The sequence below is a fragment of the Callorhinus ursinus genome, unplaced genomic scaffold, assembly GCF_003265705.2.
Source record: "Callorhinus ursinus isolate GAN/ISIS: 27379988/994484 unplaced genomic scaffold, GSC_fseal_2.0 scaffold15, whole genome shotgun sequence".
Taxonomy (NCBI): Eukaryota; Metazoa; Chordata; class Mammalia; order Carnivora; family Otariidae; genus Callorhinus; species Callorhinus ursinus.
Window position 1 is genome coordinate 6,731,838 of NW_027397077.1, and position 19,773 is coordinate 6,751,610.

General features: G+C 49.4%; 3 protein-coding genes across 8 annotated transcripts in view; 1 reads left to right on the top strand and 2 right to left on the bottom strand.

Moving 5' to 3' along the window:
- RNF123 (ring finger protein 123) overlaps positions 1-385 on the top strand; it is a 31,466-nt gene extending 31,081 nt beyond the window's left edge. For all 5 annotated transcript variants that reach the window (XM_073901204.1, XM_073901203.1, XM_073901206.1 and 2 more), the window contains exon 39: positions 38-385. In XM_073901204.1, coding sequence (XP_073757305.1) covers positions 38-161 — 124 coding nt within the window. In that variant the 3' untranslated portion in view covers positions 162-385. The remainder of the gene's footprint in view (positions 1-37) is intronic.
- Positions 355-3,060, bottom strand: GMPPB (GDP-mannose pyrophosphorylase B). Its single transcript, XM_025885342.2, has 10 exons — positions 2,715-3,060; positions 2,466-2,599; positions 2,259-2,339; positions 2,119-2,167; positions 1,825-1,967; positions 1,452-1,610; positions 1,287-1,365; positions 1,085-1,212; positions 815-997; positions 355-732 (listed from the first exon to the last, which is right to left on the bottom strand). Exons 2-10 carry the CDS (start codon positions 2,592-2,594, stop codon positions 601-603), a joined length of 1,083 nt encoding a protein of 360 aa, XP_025741127.1. The 5' UTR covers positions 2,595-2,599; positions 2,715-3,060; the 3' UTR covers positions 355-600.
- A 128-nt stretch (positions 3,061-3,188) lies between these two features.
- IP6K1 (inositol hexakisphosphate kinase 1) overlaps positions 3,189-19,773 on the bottom strand; it is a 56,848-nt gene continuing 40,263 nt past the window's right edge. Inside the window, exons 3-6 of one of the 2 annotated variants that reach the window (XM_025885332.2) lie at positions 13,385-13,595; positions 9,280-9,461; positions 6,996-7,171; positions 3,189-6,634 (exon numbers count right to left, since the gene is read on the bottom strand). In XM_025885332.2, the coding sequence (XP_025741117.1) occupies positions 6,101-6,634; positions 6,996-7,171; positions 9,280-9,461; positions 13,385-13,595 (1,103 nt within the window). In that variant the 3' untranslated portion in view covers positions 3,189-6,100. The remainder of the gene's footprint in view (positions 6,635-6,995; positions 7,172-9,279; positions 9,462-13,384; positions 13,596-19,773) is intronic. The other variant, XM_025885333.2, reaches the window with a different exon arrangement.

Here is a 19,773-nt window from a genome sequence, read left to right on the forward strand (position 1 = left end):
GCCCTCCTCCTCCCTCCCCTCCCCTCCCCTGTTGTAGAGCCTGTATCAACCAGCACCTGATGAACAACAAGGATTGCTTCTTCTGCAAAGCCACCATCGTGTCTGTAGAGGACTGGGAGAAGGCGGCCAATGCAAGTACCACCACTTCCTCGGCCGCCTAGCCCACACGGCAGCAGCCTCCACCCCTGAACTCAGACCCAGGCTGGGCCCTATTTATGAGCTTCCCCTTGCCCTGTTCCCCATGACTCCCCTCCCCACCCCCCACCACATCCAACCTCCTTGCCTGAGTGTAACCTCACTGGCAGGAGCCCAGCCATGTCCTGATTGTGCCTGAGCTTGACTTTCAGTCAGGGCCACAGTGAGCATTAAATTATTATTCCATACAGCCCTGGCCCGGCCCTTCTTGAGGGAGTGGGCTTTGTGGGGTATGCCCAGCAAGGATCCTGCCAGATTATGTCCACAGGAGAGGGCAGGTGTCCAACCGCTTCAGCCTCGTCTAGTCCTCCCAGATAAACGGCGAGTCCAGGGCCTTCTGATGTGTCACCAGGGCTCCCCCTGCCAATGGGGAACTGGGGACTCGGCCAGCCCCGTGGCATCCCCTCACATGATGATGCGAGGCTCTGGCACCGACTCGCCGATAGACTTGTGGGGCAGCACGCTGGCACCGTTGAGGTAGAGCTCGTCATTAACGATGACATCTTCACCCAGGACCGTCACGTTCTCCATGCGCACCTCGGGGGAGGGGGCAGGCCTGGTCAGCGAGGCAGGCGCATTTCCTGCCCCTCTCCCTGTTCGGCCCAGCCCCTAGACTTACCCACTGGCCCACGCGGCAGCGCCAGCCCACAATGCAGGACTCGAGCCAGGAGTGGGATCGAATGTGAGCATCTCGAAGCACTGTGCACCGCCGGATGCACACGCCATCCTCCACCACCACACCAGGACCCAGGCTCACGTTGGGGCCGATGCTACAGTTCTGGCCGATGCGGGCACTTGGGTCCTAAGGACAGTGGGGAAGATACGAGTGAGGCATTCATCTCCCAAGCCCGAGAAGGGGCATTTATGATGGGCCGGGTGGGGGCCTCACCACCAGCACGTTGCCCACAATGCCAGGGCCTGAGCATAGTTGCTCAGGCTGCTTCTGTCGCAGGGACTGTAGGAAGAGGCACATGCCGGTGAGGAAATCCTTGGGCTGCCCTATGTCCATCCAGAAGCCTGTTGGGAGGAAATGCATCAGGGGGCTCAGCCCAGCCACACCACACCCCTACCCTGTGGCCTCCCTGCCTCACCCTGCAGCTCCATGGCATATAGCTGCCCCTCCTTGGCCATGACAGGGAAGATCTCCTTCTCAATGGACGTAGGCTGCAGCTGTGGGAGTGGGCAGCTTGTGAGCAGGGTCGTGGTGGTAGGGGCCTGCCCTACCCCAGCCCACGCCGCAGCTGGCTTCTACACACCTGGATGCGCTGCAGCACTGCAGGGTTCAGGATGTACATTCCTGCGTTGATCTTGTTGGACACAAACACCTGTGGCTTCTCCACGAACCGGTGAATGCGGCCTGTGTCAGCCTCACATACCACCACACCATACTTAGAGGGTTCCTCCACTTTGGTCACCTGAGTGGAGGGGGAACCTCAGGCCCAGTCCAGGTGTGTTTGAGCCTTGATAATGCATACTGTCCTAAATCTAAGGCTGTGCCCCAATGCTTAAAAAAGACACATACTGTACAGCTTTGCACCCACAACACAAGGGGATAGTTAAAGGCTGGGCAGCAGGAGAGGCTGGGCACGGGGGGCAAGCGTGTCAGAGAAGAAACACCTGGTCCCTTACCAGGATGGAGCCCTCCTGGCCGTGGTGCCGGTGGAACTGCACCATGGCTTGGAAAGGGAAATCGCAGATCACATCACTGTTGAGGACGAAAAAAGGGTCCGCAGTCTCAGAGAGCAGGTCACGGGCAAGTGCCAGGGGCCCAGCTAGGAGAGAAGTACAGGTCACCATCTTGCCCGGGGGTCGGGGGGTGGACGGACAACTGAGCCCCTGGATCCAGGCTCAGCAGACCCCATCCAGGCTGGGTTTTACCCCTTCCCAGGCCCTAAACCCTCCCCACAAGGGACTTTTACTGACCTGTCCCCAGAGGCTCTTCTTCATGGGACATAGAGATTCGAATTCCCAGCTGTAAGGGAGAAGCCGCCTGTCAGGTGCCTCCCACCAGGGTGGGTGGTTGCGCGGGGATCGAAGAAAAAGGTCAAAAGTCCGAGCCTCACCCTCTGTTCCTGCGCCTTCATTTCCTTCTCCAGCACCTGAGACATGTAGCTCACGGCCAGAATCACGTGGTCCACGCCTGCCTGTTGTACAAAACAGCGCCGGCCGATAGACGGGCTCAGCCGGAAGGTACGGGCGTCCGCGACCCCCAAGTGCTAGCCGTCCCTCTTCCTGCCAGGTCCCACCGCTACACCGACCCCGGGTCTTACCGCGGCCAGCGCCTCCACTTGGTGCAGCAAGATGGGCTTATTGCAGAAATCCACCAATGGCTTCGGGATGCTCAGCGTCAGCGGACGCAGACGCGTCCCATAGCCGCCCACCAAGATCAGTGCCTTCATCGCGCCTGCGGGCGGCCAGAGAGTGAGTCCCGGGCTCCGCGGCCCGGCCCGCCCGGCCGAGCCCTGCCGCGCACTCCCGCCGCCGTGTCCGGCCCCGCGCCCTTCGCCTGCCAGACTGACCCACTTTGGCTCTGCCTTGGCCGCGGAGTCCGCCGTGACGCCGGCCCGGGGCTGCACACAGCAGGACGCGACGCTAGACGAGGGCGGCTAACCCCGAACTCAGGCCGGACCTAGGCGGGCGGTGACGTGAGCCCGAGCCGGCCAATCGGCTGCCGTTGACGTGGCACGGAAGCCGGCGTCGGAGCGCTGAGGCGCGGCTCTCCGGCAGACGTAGCCAATAAGAGCCCGGGCGCGCCCGGCTGCCATGGGGACCGGGCCCCGGGCCCGCGGGTCAGCTAACCATTGGCGGATCCAAAGGCGGAACTGGCGCCAAGGGCGAGGCTTCCTTCCCGACGGGTGCCGGGTCCGCCGCCGCACGGCCGCTTCCGGCCCCGCCCCGGGACGGCGGCTCGCGGGGCACGGCGGAGGGACGGGAGCGGCGGTCGGGCTGGGTCTGTCCTGGAAGCCGCGGGACAGCAAAGACGCGGACACACCTTAGTTTCTAGCGGCTTTATTTTGACATACACGACCTCAGACACAAGCGGGGCGGGCAGCGCTAGGTGTACAGAAAGGGGCGACCCGGCCCAAGGCCCGAGCACCCCTCCCCGGCACGCAAGGTCCCGAGGAGACGCCGCTGGCCCAGCCGCGGCCGAAGCCGAGAGTGGAAGGGGGCGCAGGCCTCGGGCGGCGTGGGCAGGTTTAGGCGGCTTCCGGCAAAGTAGAGCAGAGAGCGATTCCTAGAGGCGAGGCCTCACAGTTCCCCCGAGAAGCAAAGGAACCAGGTCCTTCCCAGGATGCTCTAATTTTTTTCATTAAAACTTTTTTTTTAAATCGGCAAAAACAAAACCAAATTGAACAGCTTTAAAGTTCCAAGCAATCTGCATATAGGGGGCGTGCACGTGGCCAGATGTGCGCGAGTGAGCAGCGGCTAAACAACTAGCCCAGGCCTTTGGCCCCTGGGGAAACCCCCACACCCACTGCACAGGCCCCAATGTGAGGGAGGGGTGGGGTCCCTGGCAAGTTGCTACACTGGTCCCCTTCCTCATTAAGCACCGCCGGTCCCACTCCCCCCCACCCCTCCCGGGGGCTGGTGTCTACTTGGCCCAGGGAAGCACTAGGGAGGGGGGTCACTTGAGCACCCCAACCAGTGATCCCGCGTTGCACTTTGGTCCCAAGTTGGGCTTTGGGAAGGCAGGGCCTGGCAGGGACAGGGCTCTCTGACAAGGAGCAGGCAGGAGGAGTAGAGACAGAGAGTGCGTGTGCACACACATGCCCACCACCCACCAGCTAACAGAGCTGGGTCTCCCAAGTGTCAAAAGTGCTGAAAAGAGGGATCCTGCCCTGATGGAGCAGCAGCAAATCCCAGGCCCTTCTGCTCTTTTTAGTGCCAGGAAAACGCTGAAGATAGTGGGTATAGTCTCTCTCACTATAAAGAGCAGAACGGGGCAGCATGTGCTCCCAAAATACAGGAACTCAGGAGGCACAACACATCCCCAGGCTGGAGAGGTTCAACTAAAAGGGGGTTCCAAGTGGCCCCTGACTCTTTGTCTTAGCCTCTTCCCTGCCAGGAAATGCCAGTCCAAACGAGTGAGTTACTACCCCTCTGAAGCCACAGAATGGTACAGGAAAGATGGTCGTTACTGACCAGCAACAGGCAAGCTGTCCCTCCCAGCCCCAAGGAATGGGAACCTGCCCACTACTGGCACCAGGATCGGAGGGCTGAGAGAGAGACGGGATCCATCAAGGAGCCCATTTAAAATGTGTGAAGCTGCATCTCTAAGGAATCGGAAAGTAGTCCACCACTTCCAAGGCCTCTTAGGCTGGCAGGCTTACCTTTAATGCCCAAACAAGGACACACCCAAAGCGACAATGACAGTGGCCCTAGGCTCAGAGGGGAGGGCACTAACCTTGGCAATGGCTACGTGAGTGCAGTGTCACCTCCTGGCCACATGTTCGAGGTGGCAGGTCTCTGTGCCATTAAGGGCTGGCGGCAAAAATGATTAAAAACCACCAGAAAGATCACCCCTTGCACCCTCACTGTACCACCGTCAGCGTGGAGCAGGGCTACACGCTGCCAGGCCCATAGAGAAGGTGCTGGGCCATCTGGGAAACACCTCCTACAATTCATTTGCTACCAATTCTTTGTAAAAAGGTAGCATCTGCTGACAACAGGCACAGGGGCAAAAGCTCACCTCAGAAATAGCATGACAGAAATCAATTATTACTAATGAACAAGGCTACAGCCCAGGAAAAAGATCCGAAGAGACAAGGGCTGGCTGGGAGATGGACAAATGGACAGACTGATGGATCCCAGGACTGATAAGACGAAACTCATTAGCAGAATCTGGGCATCTACACCCAAGGCCCAAACAATGTCTCTATGAACAGACAAGCTTCAAGCTCTCCCTCACAAGACTGGAGAGCTCCTCACAATGGGTTGCTGCCTTGAGCTTAGCCTGGAGAAAGGTGACACCCTGAGCAGACCACAGCCCTTGAGCCCTGGGAAGGGCAGCCCATCCAGAGACAGCCCAGCTGCCCAAGCTAGAGGAGGAAGACTCCCACCCACAGCACAAGAACTGCAAATACCGTCTAGGCCAGAGCCACCAGAGGCCCTGAGGCCTGCTGGGACACCGACTCTCCTTGGCAAATAGAGCAGGGACCCCCTTCAATGGGGGAAGAAGGGGTGGCCTCCTCAGGCAAGGGATCTCGGTAAGAAAGGCTGGCTGGGGTGTGCAGGCAGGAAAAGGAGCGGGTTCAAGTGCCAAAGAGTGCCTGGGGATCCCAGGGCCTGCCCTCTGCCATAAGCTGGCTTCAGCCCAGCTTCATGAATCTAGCCTCATGCCAAGTCAGAACCGAGAAGGACGGGTCCAGCCATGTGCAATTGGCCCTGTGCTACCTGGGGGGTATGTGTTAAGGAGCTGGTTGATGCCCATGCCACCAGACTAGGAAGTCCCCCAACAGATGGGCACCCAATCCTCTACTGGTGAGGAACGAGGGATGAGTGAGCACAGAGGGGCCCTGTACCAGCCCACAGCTTCACCCTAAGACCAGCAAGGCCCTGCAGCCACAGATGCCAAAGACCTAGGCAAGAGAAACCAATGTCCAAGGGCACCCCGTCCCTGCTGCCAAGCCCACCCACCAGGGGCACCTCTTCCTAAGTCAGCCTGGACACAGCAGTCAGAGCCGTAGAGCTAAAGGAGCCTGGCTGAGAGGATGTGTGTTGTGCCCTCCTTCACTTTATATATATGGATTCCAGGCTACAGCTAAAAACATTTCTTTTAGTTTACACCAAAGAGAAATATAACCCTTTAAAAGCAAGTCTGTGTGTCCTCACGGCGAGTTCAGTCAGAGCAATGGTCCCTGCCTGCGGGTGGAGAGGAAGGGGTTCTGGGGGCCCAGGGCCGGGCCTACTGGTTCTCGTCCCGCATCTGTTCCATGATGCTGATGAGGTTCTCTAGGCCGAACACATAGCCTCGGTCCGGCCCGTCATGCACGGTGGGGTCATCCCGGAAGCCCTTGAACGTGCTGTGTGCAAAGTCGATCATGCGGACATCCACCTTGGGTGGAGAGGAGGGGCTGGCCTCAGGGCTGGTGCTACTGGGGCTGGTGCTGGGGCCACAGGGTGGCGCCCCCTCAGGGAGCCCTGTATCCAGGTGCTTGAGACGCATCTCGGCCCGGCGGTCTAGGAAGGACTCTGCCCGGCACTCCCTGCCGTCGTAGATGACAAGCAGGGAGCTGGAGTAGAAGCGGTAGGAGGCCTGCCGCTCCAGCACAGCTTTCAGGCCCCGCAGTTTGCTCAGGATGGGCTCAAAAAGGTCACGCCTCAGGTCCAGGCCGTTGTGCAGGTACTGATAGAGGGCGTTGCGGAAGCCTTCAATGGAGAGCCCGCGGCCATAGTACTTGTTCCTGCAGAGGTAATGCCCTGTGTCCAGCTGGTACACCTGAAAGCCCAGGAGACAGAGCGGGTGAGGACCAGGGAGGTCTGATGACCTTCGAGTGCCCTGGGCAGGCATTGTCTGGAAAGTACTCCTGACCAGCTTGACTCGTCCCAGTGTCAAGGCAACAGGCTCTCACAGAGGCTCTGGATCTGGAGTCCAGACTAAGGTCACCAGGTAAGGCCTAGAGGGCTCAGGGAACATACCTATAAGGATGCACTCGGCACCCTGTGGGGGACTCACCCTCTCGGAGGAGATTCTGGACCACTGTGGGCCCAGAGGACACCTGGCAGGGGGAGCAGGCAGGTACATGGGCCACCCAAAACACGCGGGCAGCAGCAGCAAGGCTCTGGCCAGGGGAACTCACCTGCATGCCACAGACCCTGACACCCAGCGTAGCTGACGTACTCTGCTCGCACTTCCTCATCTGCCGGGCCGCCTTCTCCGCGGATGCGTCATCCCCGTGCTGCCGGGTGCCCATCTTCAGGTCCAGCACACAGGGGTACTTGAAGTGGTGCACCACGTTCTCAAGCAAGAGGAACTCTGGGCCGTGGTCAAGGAGAGTAACAGCCACACTCACTGTCAGCCCCAGCCAGGAAACCACGACCAAGTTTTTCTACAAAAGGGGGCATTCTCTTCTAATGTGATCTGTATTCACCTCACAAACTCTCAAATGTAGATGTCACACCACTGGCTTACTCATTCTTTTCAAAAATTTTTTATTGTAGCAAAATATACATAACATAAAATGTACCATTTTCACTATGTTTAACTATACAGTTCAGTGGCATTAGTACATTCATATTACTGTGCACATCACCATCCATCTCCAGAACTTTCTCATCGTCCCAAACAAAAACTAGAAACTGTACCCACCTCACACTCTCTCCCATTCTTCCTCACGCCCCTGCCCCCAGTAACTACCTTTCTAGTTTCTGTCTCTATGAATAGGACTATTCTAGACACTTCATACTTGTCCTTTTGTGGCTGCCTGTTTCATTTAGCAAAATGTTTTCAAGTTTTATCCAATTTGTATGTAGCATGTGACAAAATTTCATTCCTTTTTATAGCTGAAAAATTTTCTGTGGTGTATATATATACCAAATCTGCTGATGCCATCATTTTTATTTTATTCTATTTTATTCTGTCCTGTAGGCATACACAAACTAAAGAAGATCTGGCAGATTTGCATACATCCCTGGCACCATCAGTAAACCAAGGCCCTACTCAAGCCATACCCCACCCAGGTACCTTTGAAAGCACTAGAAATAAGGCACCTTTGCAGCACTACTACAAACATGAGAAATCAAGTTTAAATCCATCTTAGAAAAAGGTGGATTTAAAATTTCTATCCTGCCTTTTTCTGACTAACCTTCAAACCAGTGACTACATACTTAAACTTATCCCTTAGTATTTCTAGAACCTTTTGCTTAAAATGCCCCAATGGTCCTGGCTGGCTGGATGGCATTTATACCCATGTCCTCATTTACATCTACTGTCTGCAACCATCCTGGATTAAGGTATAGGCTTGTCACATCTGTCAAAAGTCATCAGGGCCCATAGCCTGGACCTCAATTTCGTACTAGGGGACCAGGAAGCAATCACATGATCTTGGACGGTAAGATACTTGGCATCACTTGACGATGCACATATTAGCATCGCCTAATTCTTTAAAGAATAACTTACAGAAAACCATTAAATTGGCCTTTAATTAATTTCATCACCTGCTATAACCTATAAACAAGTGGCAGTAAAACATAAAAAGGGCTGCAGAAACACCTCACAGGGTGGGAGAACATGGGCTCTTGAATCCTGCTGAATCCCAGGCCCACTCACGGGCCGGGGCACAGCACCTAACCCCCCTGTGCTCCCATCTCTTCATCTATAAATGGGCTTCGTCAACACTTTCTCCCTCAAGAGACTGTTCTGAAAACTGAGTAAACAGAGAGGGCTCAGCACATTTCCCCTCAGTTTCTCAGTATTAGTTATTCATAGTCTACTGCTTCAAACACCAATCATCAGAATTCCCATTTTATAATACTTTTTTTTTTACTTTTACCATCTTAAAGACTATTATACGTTGTTTAGGTATGGTGTTTATCTTAGACAAAAAAACCCCACATATCACTTTGTAATAATTACCTTTTGGGAGGGGAAAAATATATGTATACACACACACACACACACACACACACACACACACACACACACACCCAGATTCACACCCAGATCCCTGATTCTAGACATGCACTGATAAATACAGTAACCACTAGGAACATGTGGCAATTTAAATTTAAATAAATGTAAAATTCTGTAACTCAGTCACAGCAAGCACGTTTCAGTTACTCAGTGTGGTCAGTGGCTACCATACTAAACACAGATACACATACCTCCACTGTCCCAGAAGGTTCTACCAGACAGCACCCTTCTGAACTGCCAAGTTTAAGCTTCAGGCTTACCAGTCCCGAAAGGCAGAAAAAACCGTATCCATAAAACAAGGAAGGACAAAGAGCCTATGAAAAAGGGAGATGAGAGCAGGAGGGGCTCCTGGACAGAGAGGGCCTCGGCCATGGTGCTAGAAGGTGTCCTGACACAGGACCAACCCACGGTCCCAGCAGGGGGCACTGCTGAAGGTGTAGTAACAAGGATACTGTAGAGCTTTCGGTCCTTGGACTCGGAGCGCATGCGGCTCAGCTGCTGCTTGTGACAGCGCAGGCTCCAGGGATTATGGCTGATCTTCTCAGAACTCAGACCGCTGTTGCCGTCCAGCATCTGGAAAGGGACGTCTGAGTGGCTGTGGAGCTCCACCTTTGGACTCTTTGCCTCTTGGGAGCTAAGAAGGAAGAACAGGACACACTGCTGAGGGGCTCAGACAAGTCACCCTCTGGGGTCTCGGTGCACAGGGTGAAGGAGGCCTCCATCACGTCTAATCTGCCACCCACGGCCCCTGCTGACAGGTGGCACAGGGGCTCCGGATGCATGAGCACATAAAAGTGAGTAATAAGTAGTATTTATACTTGTGTCTCTGAAAACTGTCTCAAAAATAATTCTTGGCATCAAATTATGTGATGAAGACACCACTCCAGATGCATTAGGAAGGCTATTATAAAAATCAACTGGAACAAGTGTTGTAGAGGATGTGGAGAGACTGGAACCCCCACACACTGCTGGAGGGAATGCAAAATGGTGCAGCCACCAGTGAAAGTCTGCTGGTTCCTCAAAACGCTAAACGTAGAATTATCCAATGATCCAGCCATTCCACTCCTAGGTCTGTACCCAAAAGAACTGAAAACAGGAACTCAAACAGAAACCTGACACTCTGTTCACAGCAGCATTACAATAAACAAGAGGTGGAAACAACCCAAGTGCCCATCAAAGCATGAATGGAAAAACAAAACATGCCATACCCTACAGTGGAGTAGCGTTCGGCAGTAAAAGGGGAGGGAATTCTGACACAGGCTACAACATGGATGAGCCCTGAAAACATCTTGCTAAGAGCAATAAGCCAGACACAAAAGGAGAAATGCTGTAGGGTTCCACTCGTTTGAGGTAACTGCACATTCACAGAAACAGAAAATAGAACGGTGACTGGCCGGGCCTGGGGGGGAGGGGAATGGAGAATTATCTAACAGGGATGGGGCTGCTGCTGGAGATGAAAAGCAGCTCTGGCAATGGGCAGTAGCGAGGGCCGCACGACAGCGTGCGTGTGTTTAATACAACTCAACTATACACCGAGAAAAGGCGAAAATGATAAATTGACAGGTGTACTTTACACTTTTAAAAAATACAAAAATTGATGAATGTAGAGTCTTACACTTAATAAATAGAGGGTGGAGCATGGGATGCCACTGTCAAGAACATGAGTAACTATCCTGTTTGTGTCCACATCTACAACCAAATTTTTAATAAGACTCAAAGAAAGCATCTGCGGACACTGTCCGTGGGCCTGCGCAGCGGGTACCTGGGAAGCGGCAGAGCGAGTGTGCAGCTCAGAGCAGAGGCGGAGCGCGGCAGCTCTGGACGGATGCCACTGTCCTCTCCTGCCACGGTGGGTGCGCTAAGTGACACAGAGCCGAGCTAACCACCAGGCCTAGTGCGTACTGGAAATGCGGGCGCTCCCGCACACAGTGGCGGACAGGCTGGGCAAAGCGACTGAGAGACACAGGCAGACCTTCCCAGTCCCTGATGACTGGAAGCAGAGCGGACGCCGGTGCCTCTCAGCGTGACAGAACTCTCATGTTCTTCTGGGGACGGCATGGCTGAGGCTATTCATAGACACCTTTTTTGTGATCCCCTTTAAGAAACAAGGTTGGGATGGCTCGGGGGCTCAGTCAGTGAAGCATCTGCCTTCGGCTGGGGTCACGATCCCAGTGGCCTGGGATCGAGTCCCGCATGGGGCTCTCTGCTCCATGGACTCCCTGCTTCTCCCTCTGCCTTTGCCTGCCGCTCCCCCTGCTTGTGCTCTCTTTCTCTCCCTCTCTCTCTCTGACAAATAAATAAAATCTTAAAAAAGAAAAGAAAAGGAACAACAAGGTTTACTAATCTGCCAAGTAAGCCCAGATAAGTTCTCTGTGCCTGCCTGGGGAACCCGTGCCCCTTGGCATCACCCTTGGTGTTGCAGCTCTGGCCCTGGTGAAGAAGCAAGCTCCACTCCGGGGGGTAACTCAGAGCCTCTGCGAATAGGCCAAACAGAGGTCAGGGCCTGCAGACAGAGCTGTCACTTTCAGAGCAGAGCCCTGAACTCGGACACAGGCAGACTTAGATATTATTCTATGTACACTGGCTTTTCATCAGATGATTCACGAAGCAACTTCTGTACCTCTGGAGAACAAAAGAAAGCCCACTCTAAAGAACTCTTGAGAGAAAGGCATTAATGCCAGCTATGGGCTGGAGGACTTGGGGAACATTCCTTGTCACTAAGCTTAGGTCCCACCCTCATCAGTGAAGAGGAAGCCCCTTGGGGAATGACAAGGAAGCCCTGAAGAAGTGCTTCCGCAGACTGGAGTCTGTTTTCCACAAGAACACTTAACACCTGGAGACCCTCCTTACTACGAAATGGGTATTTCTCTCCTTGCATCAGGGATGCTGATCTGGCTAGAGAGGGCCCCTGAGGACACATCACACACTCAGCCAGCGTCTCATGGGGTTCTGTGCTCCTCGATGTGCATCCTCTTCCATCAACGGGGGCGAGGAGAGCTGGGAGGCCCTCAGCTCACAGCTTCAGCAGCCAGGCTGAGCAGCATGTGTTGCTGAACTGATCTGATGTTAGAGATAAGCTATGTGCTGCCACATCTAAGAGAAGTCCCAAATCCAACTTTTGAGTCACAGATCTTATTCACTGAAACTTATTTTTGAGTGAAATAATATACTACTTTAAAAAAATTTTTTTTTCTTAAGTAATCTCTATACCCAACATGGGGCTCAAACTCAACAATCATGAGATCAAGAGTCACGTACTCCACCGACTAAGCCAGCTGGGTGCCCCGAAATTAAATATAAAGTAATTTAATCATACAATTTTTATTTCACTTTGTTCCAGGAAGCTCACATTACTTTTAATTTTTTTAATAATTCAGTGGGTTTTTAAAAAATATATATTTACAAGGTTGTAAAATATCACCACTATCTAATTTGTAGGACATTCCATGACCCCCAAAACAATCACCATTAGCCGTCACTTCCTATCCTCCTCTCCCCGCCAGGCCCTGGCACCCAATAACCTGCTTACTGTCTCATGCGCTTGCCTATTCTGAACATTTTCTATAAATGGAATCACAAAATATGTGGTTTTTTGTGACTGACTTCTTTCACTTAGCAAAGGTTTTTGAGGTTCATTCCCACTGTGGCTCGTATGAGTGTGCTATTCCTTTTTATCACTGAATAATATTCAGCCTTTATTCATCCATTCATCCGCTGACGGACACTTAGGTTACTTTCATTGTTTGGCTGTTAGGAATAATGTTACTATGAACATTTCTTTGCAAGTTTTGTGTCTGAATGTATTTTTTCAGTTCTCTTGGTATAGGCTGCTATTCCCAGGAGTGGAATTGATGGGTTTAACTTTCTAAGGAACTGCCAAATAACTGTTTTCCAGGGTGGCTGCACTATTTTACATTCCCATCAGCAATTTAAGAGGGTTCCAACTTCTCCACATCTTCACCCTCAACACTTTTAATGCCTGTCCTTTTGACGACAGCCATCCTAGGAGAGTTCACATTTTCTGCATAACATATCAAGAAACATAATTCTTTGTAAACTATTTTCCTAATCTACAAGAAACATCATTTCCAATGGAATAAACTAAATTTTAGCTGCAGGGAAAGGGTTAAGAGCTGATCTCAGAGTCTCAGAGAGGTCAAAGAACCTCTTCCAGAACCCTTAAAGAACACTAGTCCAGTCTCTGACCGCCCTTGGGCAGTCCCACAGGTCAGAAAGCAGACGCAACCTCACCACGGACCAAGACATTTCAACTCATGTGTGAGACAGAACAAAGCTGGAGCACACAGAGCCACGGAGAGTCCTTGCTTCCAAAGGGCTGAGAGACCTTCTCTCTCTTGACCAGCTCCATCCATCCTCAGAGGGTGGCATCACTGGGGTAATGTGACACGCCCAGGTGGGCAGCCAAAGAACACCAGCCATCTTCCCCCAACCTGGAGCCCTACTTCCCCAGGGTATGTCAGGACTCTAGAGATGCCTCGAGTGTTTGTGCTGCTAGGACCAGACGTGCACCTTCAGCCCTGCTCACCACCCCCTTACCTCTCAGAGGTTTCAAGGGACAGGCTGGCTTTCTCCTCCTTGTGGTCACTGCCACTGCCTGACCGGTGCAGGCTCCGGCGGGAGTGTTTGCGCCGAGGTTGCTCCCGCTCTGGTGTGTCATCCTGCTCCACAGTCTCACTTTCCACATAAGGGTAGGCCACCAAGTTGATGTAACCATCACTGTCTCCCTCAAAACAGACAGACACCACGCCTGTTGAAAAAAAGGCAGCTAGTCAACAAACATCTACACAGGCTGGGTCTATGCAGCACAGACTGCTGGTACCTGCTGTCCCACAGCACATCACCTGCCTGAACCAACTGAAGATCAATGTAGGAACAATGACCAACAGACACCTTTCCAGAACACAGCTGACCACTCACCCCGACTCAAAGTCTGCTACTTAACCTTTGACCGTGGGGAGATCGTGTATCCATTTCCCGCTCTCTTCTCTAGCCCCGGCACTTCCAATGACTGACTTCTGTACCAGCCAAACTGCGTGCACTGGAGACACCCACACCTGGCAGGACTTAGCCCTCTCCTTATTTAACTGCTCTCTGATACTGCCATGTCCTGTGTCGGCATCTCAATCTGTTTCCTTCTGCCTGGCGGTGCCAGAGAGACATTAAGACTTCTCCCTGCAAAAGAGGCCCCAAAGTAAGTCTTCTGCCCACACTAAGCATCAGGCTATTCTAACCTCACCAGACAGAACCTCTGCTTCACCAAACCACCGGCACTCCTAAGTTGAGACACCTTTCTATTCTCTGTGCTTTACTCGGGCAAAACAGTTTATCATGTCCCATTTTTTATCAACCAGGTTGTTCGAAGTTTCTTCTGAATCATTACCAAAAGAGTTAAAACACAATACCTACAAACCTAGCTAAAGTTTTTTTTTGTTTTTTGTTGTTTTTTTTTTAAGAAAGAAGAGAAACAAAAAGAAAGTAAGAAAGAAGCCCAGGGCACCTGGGTGGCTCAGTCGGTTGGTTAAGCATCTGACTTCAGTTCATGATCTCGGGGTCCTGGTATCAAGCCCCACGTTGCGCTCCCCGCTCAGCAGGGAGTCTGCCTGTCCCTCTCCCACTGCCCCTCCACCCATGTTCTCCCTCACATAAATAAATAAAATCTTAAAAAAAAAAAAAAAAAAAAGGATAAAAGTCCAGGCGGCCTATAGTCTAACTTCCACATCCAACCTTCTGTCAGCTACATTTCTCTTTTCACACACTTGTGTACAAAACTGGCTCTATAATCTGAACGTAAATGAGAAGCTTTTATAAATAAGTCAATATGCCAGACCAAGAATATCCTTCTCTTTGGCCCATTTCCTTCTCCAGGTAGGTACCGCCTCACTCCCTGGGCCCTTTTAGAAAAAATTCCTGCAACATGAAATTGATTCTTTTTTCTTACATTCCCACCACACTGCTCAATGTATGCTGCACTTCAGTGGGCCTCACCACTGTACCCTGGCTGGTTTATACAGATGGCTGCCTCTCCTGCAGGTATTCACCTCTGTAACCTCCTCTCTGTCTTCACTAAAACCTCAACTGTTCCGGCCTGAATGCCCTCTGGTCTGCAAGCTTCTCGGTCTCCTGGGCTGCCCCTTATGCTCTGACCCAGAGGGTCCTCTAGGCCTGCCACACAGCTGTCGTGCTGACCAGCGTGAGGGCCGTTCCTTCTAACCTTCTGTGATCTTCTACTTCTCCCCACTCTTGGTTTACTCCTTATTTGAATGGAAGACATCTTCAGGTCAATTTTGAGTCCTTTACAGGACTTTATTCTGCTCCAACACCTGACTGACTGAAGACAAAATTCTATGTGGTCTGTAAATAAAGACAGTTCTACTTCTTCCTTTCCAACTGGAATGCATTTTATTATTCACTATCTGGCCTAACCACATCGGCCAGAACCTCCAGTAACATGTTGACTAGAAGTGGACAGCATGAAGATCCTTGTCTCATTCCTGATCTTGGGCAAAGCAATGGTTTCGTCGTTATGATGCTAACTGGAGGTTTTTCACAGATGCCCTTAGGCTGAGGAACTGTGCTTCTAGTCCTAGTCTGCTGCTGTGGTTTTATCAAGCAAGAATGGATGCTGGGGAGGCGCCTGGGTGGCTCAGTCGGTTAAGCGTCTGCCTTCGGCTCAGGTCATGATCATGGGGGTCCCAGGGTCCTGGGATCAAGCCCCATATCGGGCTCCCTGCTCAGCGGGGAGCCTGCTTCTCCCTCTTCCTTTACCCCTCTCCCAAATAAATAAAAATCTTAAAAAGGAAAAAAGAATGGGGTGCCTGGGTGGCTCAGTCGTTAAGCATCTGCCTTTGGCTCAGGTCATGATTCCCAGGGTCCTGGGATCGAGCCCCGCCATCGGGCTCCCTGCTTGGCGGGAAGCCTGCTTCTCCCTCTCCCACTCCCCCTGCTTGTGTTCCCTCTCTCGCTGTATCTCTGTCAAATAAATAAAATCTTAAAAAAAAAAAAAGGAATGGATGTTGGATACTGTCAAATGCTTTTTCTGAATCTGCTAAGATATAGTTTTTCTTTTTTTAGATTAATATGGAAATTCCATTTAACTTTTGAATGTTAAACCTACCCTGCATTACTCAGATAAACCCTACCTGGTAATGATGTACTGTCCTTTTAATATATTGTTGGACTCAATCAACTAAAATTTTATTCAAATTTTTTACATCTAGATTCAAGAGGTCCATTTATTTTCTTGTAGTGGCCTTGCAGAATGAGTTGGGACATACTCTAAATTTTTTGGAAGAGTTTCTGTAGAACTACTCTAAGTATTTCTTTCTTAAATATTTGGTAGAATTCATCAGTGAAGCTGTGTGGGCCTGAAGTTTTCTTCACTAGAATGCTTTAAACTCCAATCTCAATTTATTTGATAGCGCTATTCAGAGTCTCCATTTTTTCTTGAGAGTCTCCATTTTTTCTTGAGAGTTTTCATAGTTTGTATCATTCAAGAAACCGTCTCTTTCATCTATGTTGTAGAAGTTACTGGCATAAAGTTTTTCATAATATTCTTTTACATTTAAATATCAGGAGACTCTACTGACAACATATCTATCATTTCTGGCATTAGACGTTAATGTATTCTCCTCTTCCTGATCAGTCTAGCTAGAGATGTTCTCAAAAAATCAGCCTTTGGTCTTTGGTTTTCATTGATTTTCTTAATTTCTGCTCAATTTTCTCACTGAATTGTCTTTTTCATACAGATTTGCATTAATTTAGATATAGATATATATTCTGGAAACTAATCCTTGGTCAGTTATATGTGTTGTAAATATCTTTATCCATTTTCTTTGAAGGTGTATTTTGATAAATGTAAATTTTAAATTTTATATGTCAAATATATCATTATCTCCTTTATGATTAGCTCTTTTATTTTTGTCTTGCAGGCTTGTCTAAAGCTATACTGGAAATCTGCCTTTCTCCTGAGGCACATACTTTTTGAGTACCCTGACAGACCACAGGCAGACACAGAGCATCACATCTGCTATGGGGAGAAATGGCTGTGCTGTGGGTAGGCCAGGAAAAAGCTCTACCAAGAGCAGATGAGACTTGGTAATTAAATGAGCCATGCAATCGACCATTAGATTAAGGAAAAAATATTTTTGATTCTGACATTTTTTAAATTTTTTTAAAAGATTTTATTTATTTGACAGAGAGAGACACAGCCAGAGAAGGAACACAAGCAGGGGGAGTGGAAGAGGGAGAAGCAGACCCCCCGTGGAGCAGGGAGCCCAATGCGGGGCTCGATCCCAGGACCCTGGGACCATGATCTGAGCCGAAGGCAGACGCTTAACGACTGAGCCACCCAGGTGCCCCTGATTCTGACATTTTTTTTATGTCATTACCTACACCTAGGTAGAATGCAGACAGGAAAATGAAAATCAATGGTCTTCTAATTCATCTAAGTCCTAACTTTCTTGGCATTTGTAAGACTAATTTCAATAGACACTAAAGATCACATCTGATGAAGGTTTAATTTTTTTAAATATACTCTTAAAAATTATAGTAAAATATATGTAACATAAGTATCATTTTAACCATTTTTAAATGTACAATTAGTGGCACTAAGTACATTCACAATGTTGTATACGATTATCATTATCTATTTCCAGAACTTTCTCATCACCTCAAAGAAAAAAATCTGTACCCATTAAATAATGACTCCCCTTTTCTCCCTCACCCAAAGCCCAGGTAACCTCTAACCTACTTTGTCTCTACAAATAGGCCTATCGTAGACATTTCATATAAGTGGAATCATGTCATTCTCGTCCTTTTGTGTCTGGCTTATTTCCCTTAGTATAATGTTTCCAAGATTCACCCATGCTGTAGCCTGTATCAGAACTTCATTTCTTTTTATGGCTGAATACTATTCCACTGGGAGTATATATCACATTTGTTTATCCATTCATCTGTGATGGACACTTGGGTTGTTCCCCCTTTGGGCTATTGTGAATAATGCTTCTGTGAATATTAGCTTATAAGCATCGTTTGAGTCCCTGTTTTCAATTCTTTTTTTTAAAACTTTATTTATTTTGAGAGGTTTTTTTTTTGTTTTAAAGATCCTGTTTTGTTTTTTTTTTTTTTAAGATTTTATTTATTTATTTGACAGAGAGAGAGACAACTAAAGAGAGAACACAAGCAGAGGAGTGAGAGAGGGAGAAGCAGGCTTCCCGCTGAGCAGAGAGCCTGACATGGGGCTCAATCCCAGGACCCTGCGATCATGACCTGAGCTGAAGGCAAACACTTAACCGACTAAGCCACACAGGCGCCACCCCCACCCCCCCTTTAACTTTTTGAGGAACCACCAAACTGTTTTCTGTAGTGGCTGCACCATTTGACAACATGTACTTTCTTTTTTTTTAATTGTTATAGCCATCCTAGTGGGTATGAATGGTATCTGACTGTGGTTTTGATCTGCATTTCCCTAATGATTAACAATGATGTTTCATGTGCCTATTGGGCATTTGCAGATCTTCTTTGGAGAAATGTTTATTCAAGTCCTTTGACCATTTTTGAACTGGGTGTTTCTTAACTCTTAACTAACAAAAGAGGGGAACTAGTTCTTAGAATACCCAAGCTTTTTTTTTTTTCTTTTTTAACCTCAGAACTTTTGCTTAGGCTTCAGAACATTTCTTTCCATTGCCCTTTACCCACAGCTGCTCCTCACACTTCAGTCCTTCAAGTCTCCCCAGACATTCCTTCCCTGATCATCCTATTTGGAAGCCTTATTATTTCTAATTATAGAACCATACTTCGTTTCTTCACAGCACTTCTCAAAATCTATAAATTGTTTTGTCTGTATGTTTATTTACTCTTTCTCACAGTAGCATGTTAAGTTCCCTGAAGGTATGGTATTTTGTGTTTTACATTAATGAGCACAGAGCCTGGCATCTAGTAGATGCTTAATAAATATGATTAATGAATGAGGGAAAGTTTTACATAAGGATACAGAAGCCTAGAACCTCACGTTCAGTACCATATGCAGTAACACCTGATGAATGCAGCTGGCCATACTAAATAAATAAAAATCCCTCTTCAAACTTACTGCCAAAACACAGAATATCAGGGCGCCTGGGTGGCTCAGATGGTTAAGCGTCTGCCTTCAGCTCGGGTCATGATCCCGGGGTCCTGGGATCAAGTCTCGCATCGGGCTCCCTGCTCCTTGGGAGCCTGCTTCTCCCTCTGCTTCTCTCTCTCTCTCTGTCTCTCATGAATAAATAAATAAATAAATAAATAAATAAAATCTTTAAAAAAAAAAAAGAATATCATTGGCATTTTTCCTCAGCTTGGTTGAGTTTTAAAAACACCTGTGCTCCTGGCAATAAAGGGAGATGTGTGTTGTGTAGGATCGTATTTATACAGGTATTTTCTAGACCTGCCTGCTGAAAGGGCCTAAAAACAATGGTACTCCAGTAGCAATCAGTCCATCTAATGTCAAGATCTTGGTTTTTCTAAATACCATTCCTACAATAAAAGGAAGCAAAGCTCCCTGGAGAAATGGTTGGTTCCTGAATCGGGGCAGGAAAAATAAAAGATGAGCCTGGAGCATCCTGTGGTAACTGAAAGTAAAGAAGTAGTCAAAAATGATGGGGGTATATGTCCCAAGCACACAAGAGCCAATTAAAGGAGTCCCAGTGGCCACATCGAGAATATGAGAAGTAAAATATCCCTGAGCCCAAACTGACAGATAATAGCTGAGAAGGGACAGTTCTTCCTTATGGGATTGTAATTCCTTGTAATTAATGGATATAGAAGGACTGATGGAGACAGAAGTCACCATTAGGCACACAACACAGTAATAACTGTCACAGGAAGGACCACCAATCAATTCTAAAATTAGTGGGCTAAAGTACTATAAGAAACCGGATATTTAGGGGAACCTG

Excerpts from the sequence above, each read along its gene's own strand:
- GMPPB (XM_025885342.2), bottom strand. The coding sequence starts at position 2,594 with ATGAAGGCACTGATCTTGGTGGGCGGCTATGGGACGCGTCTGCGTCCG. Across the intron at positions 998-1,084 it reads TTGTGGGCAACGTGCTGGTG|GACCCAAGTGCCCGCATCGG; the intron begins GTGAGGCCCCCA and ends CACTGTCCTTAG. Across the intron at positions 733-814 it reads GCTGCCGCGTGGGCCAGTGG|GTGCGCATGGAGAACGTGAC; the intron begins GTAAGTCTAGGG and ends CCCTCCCCCGAG.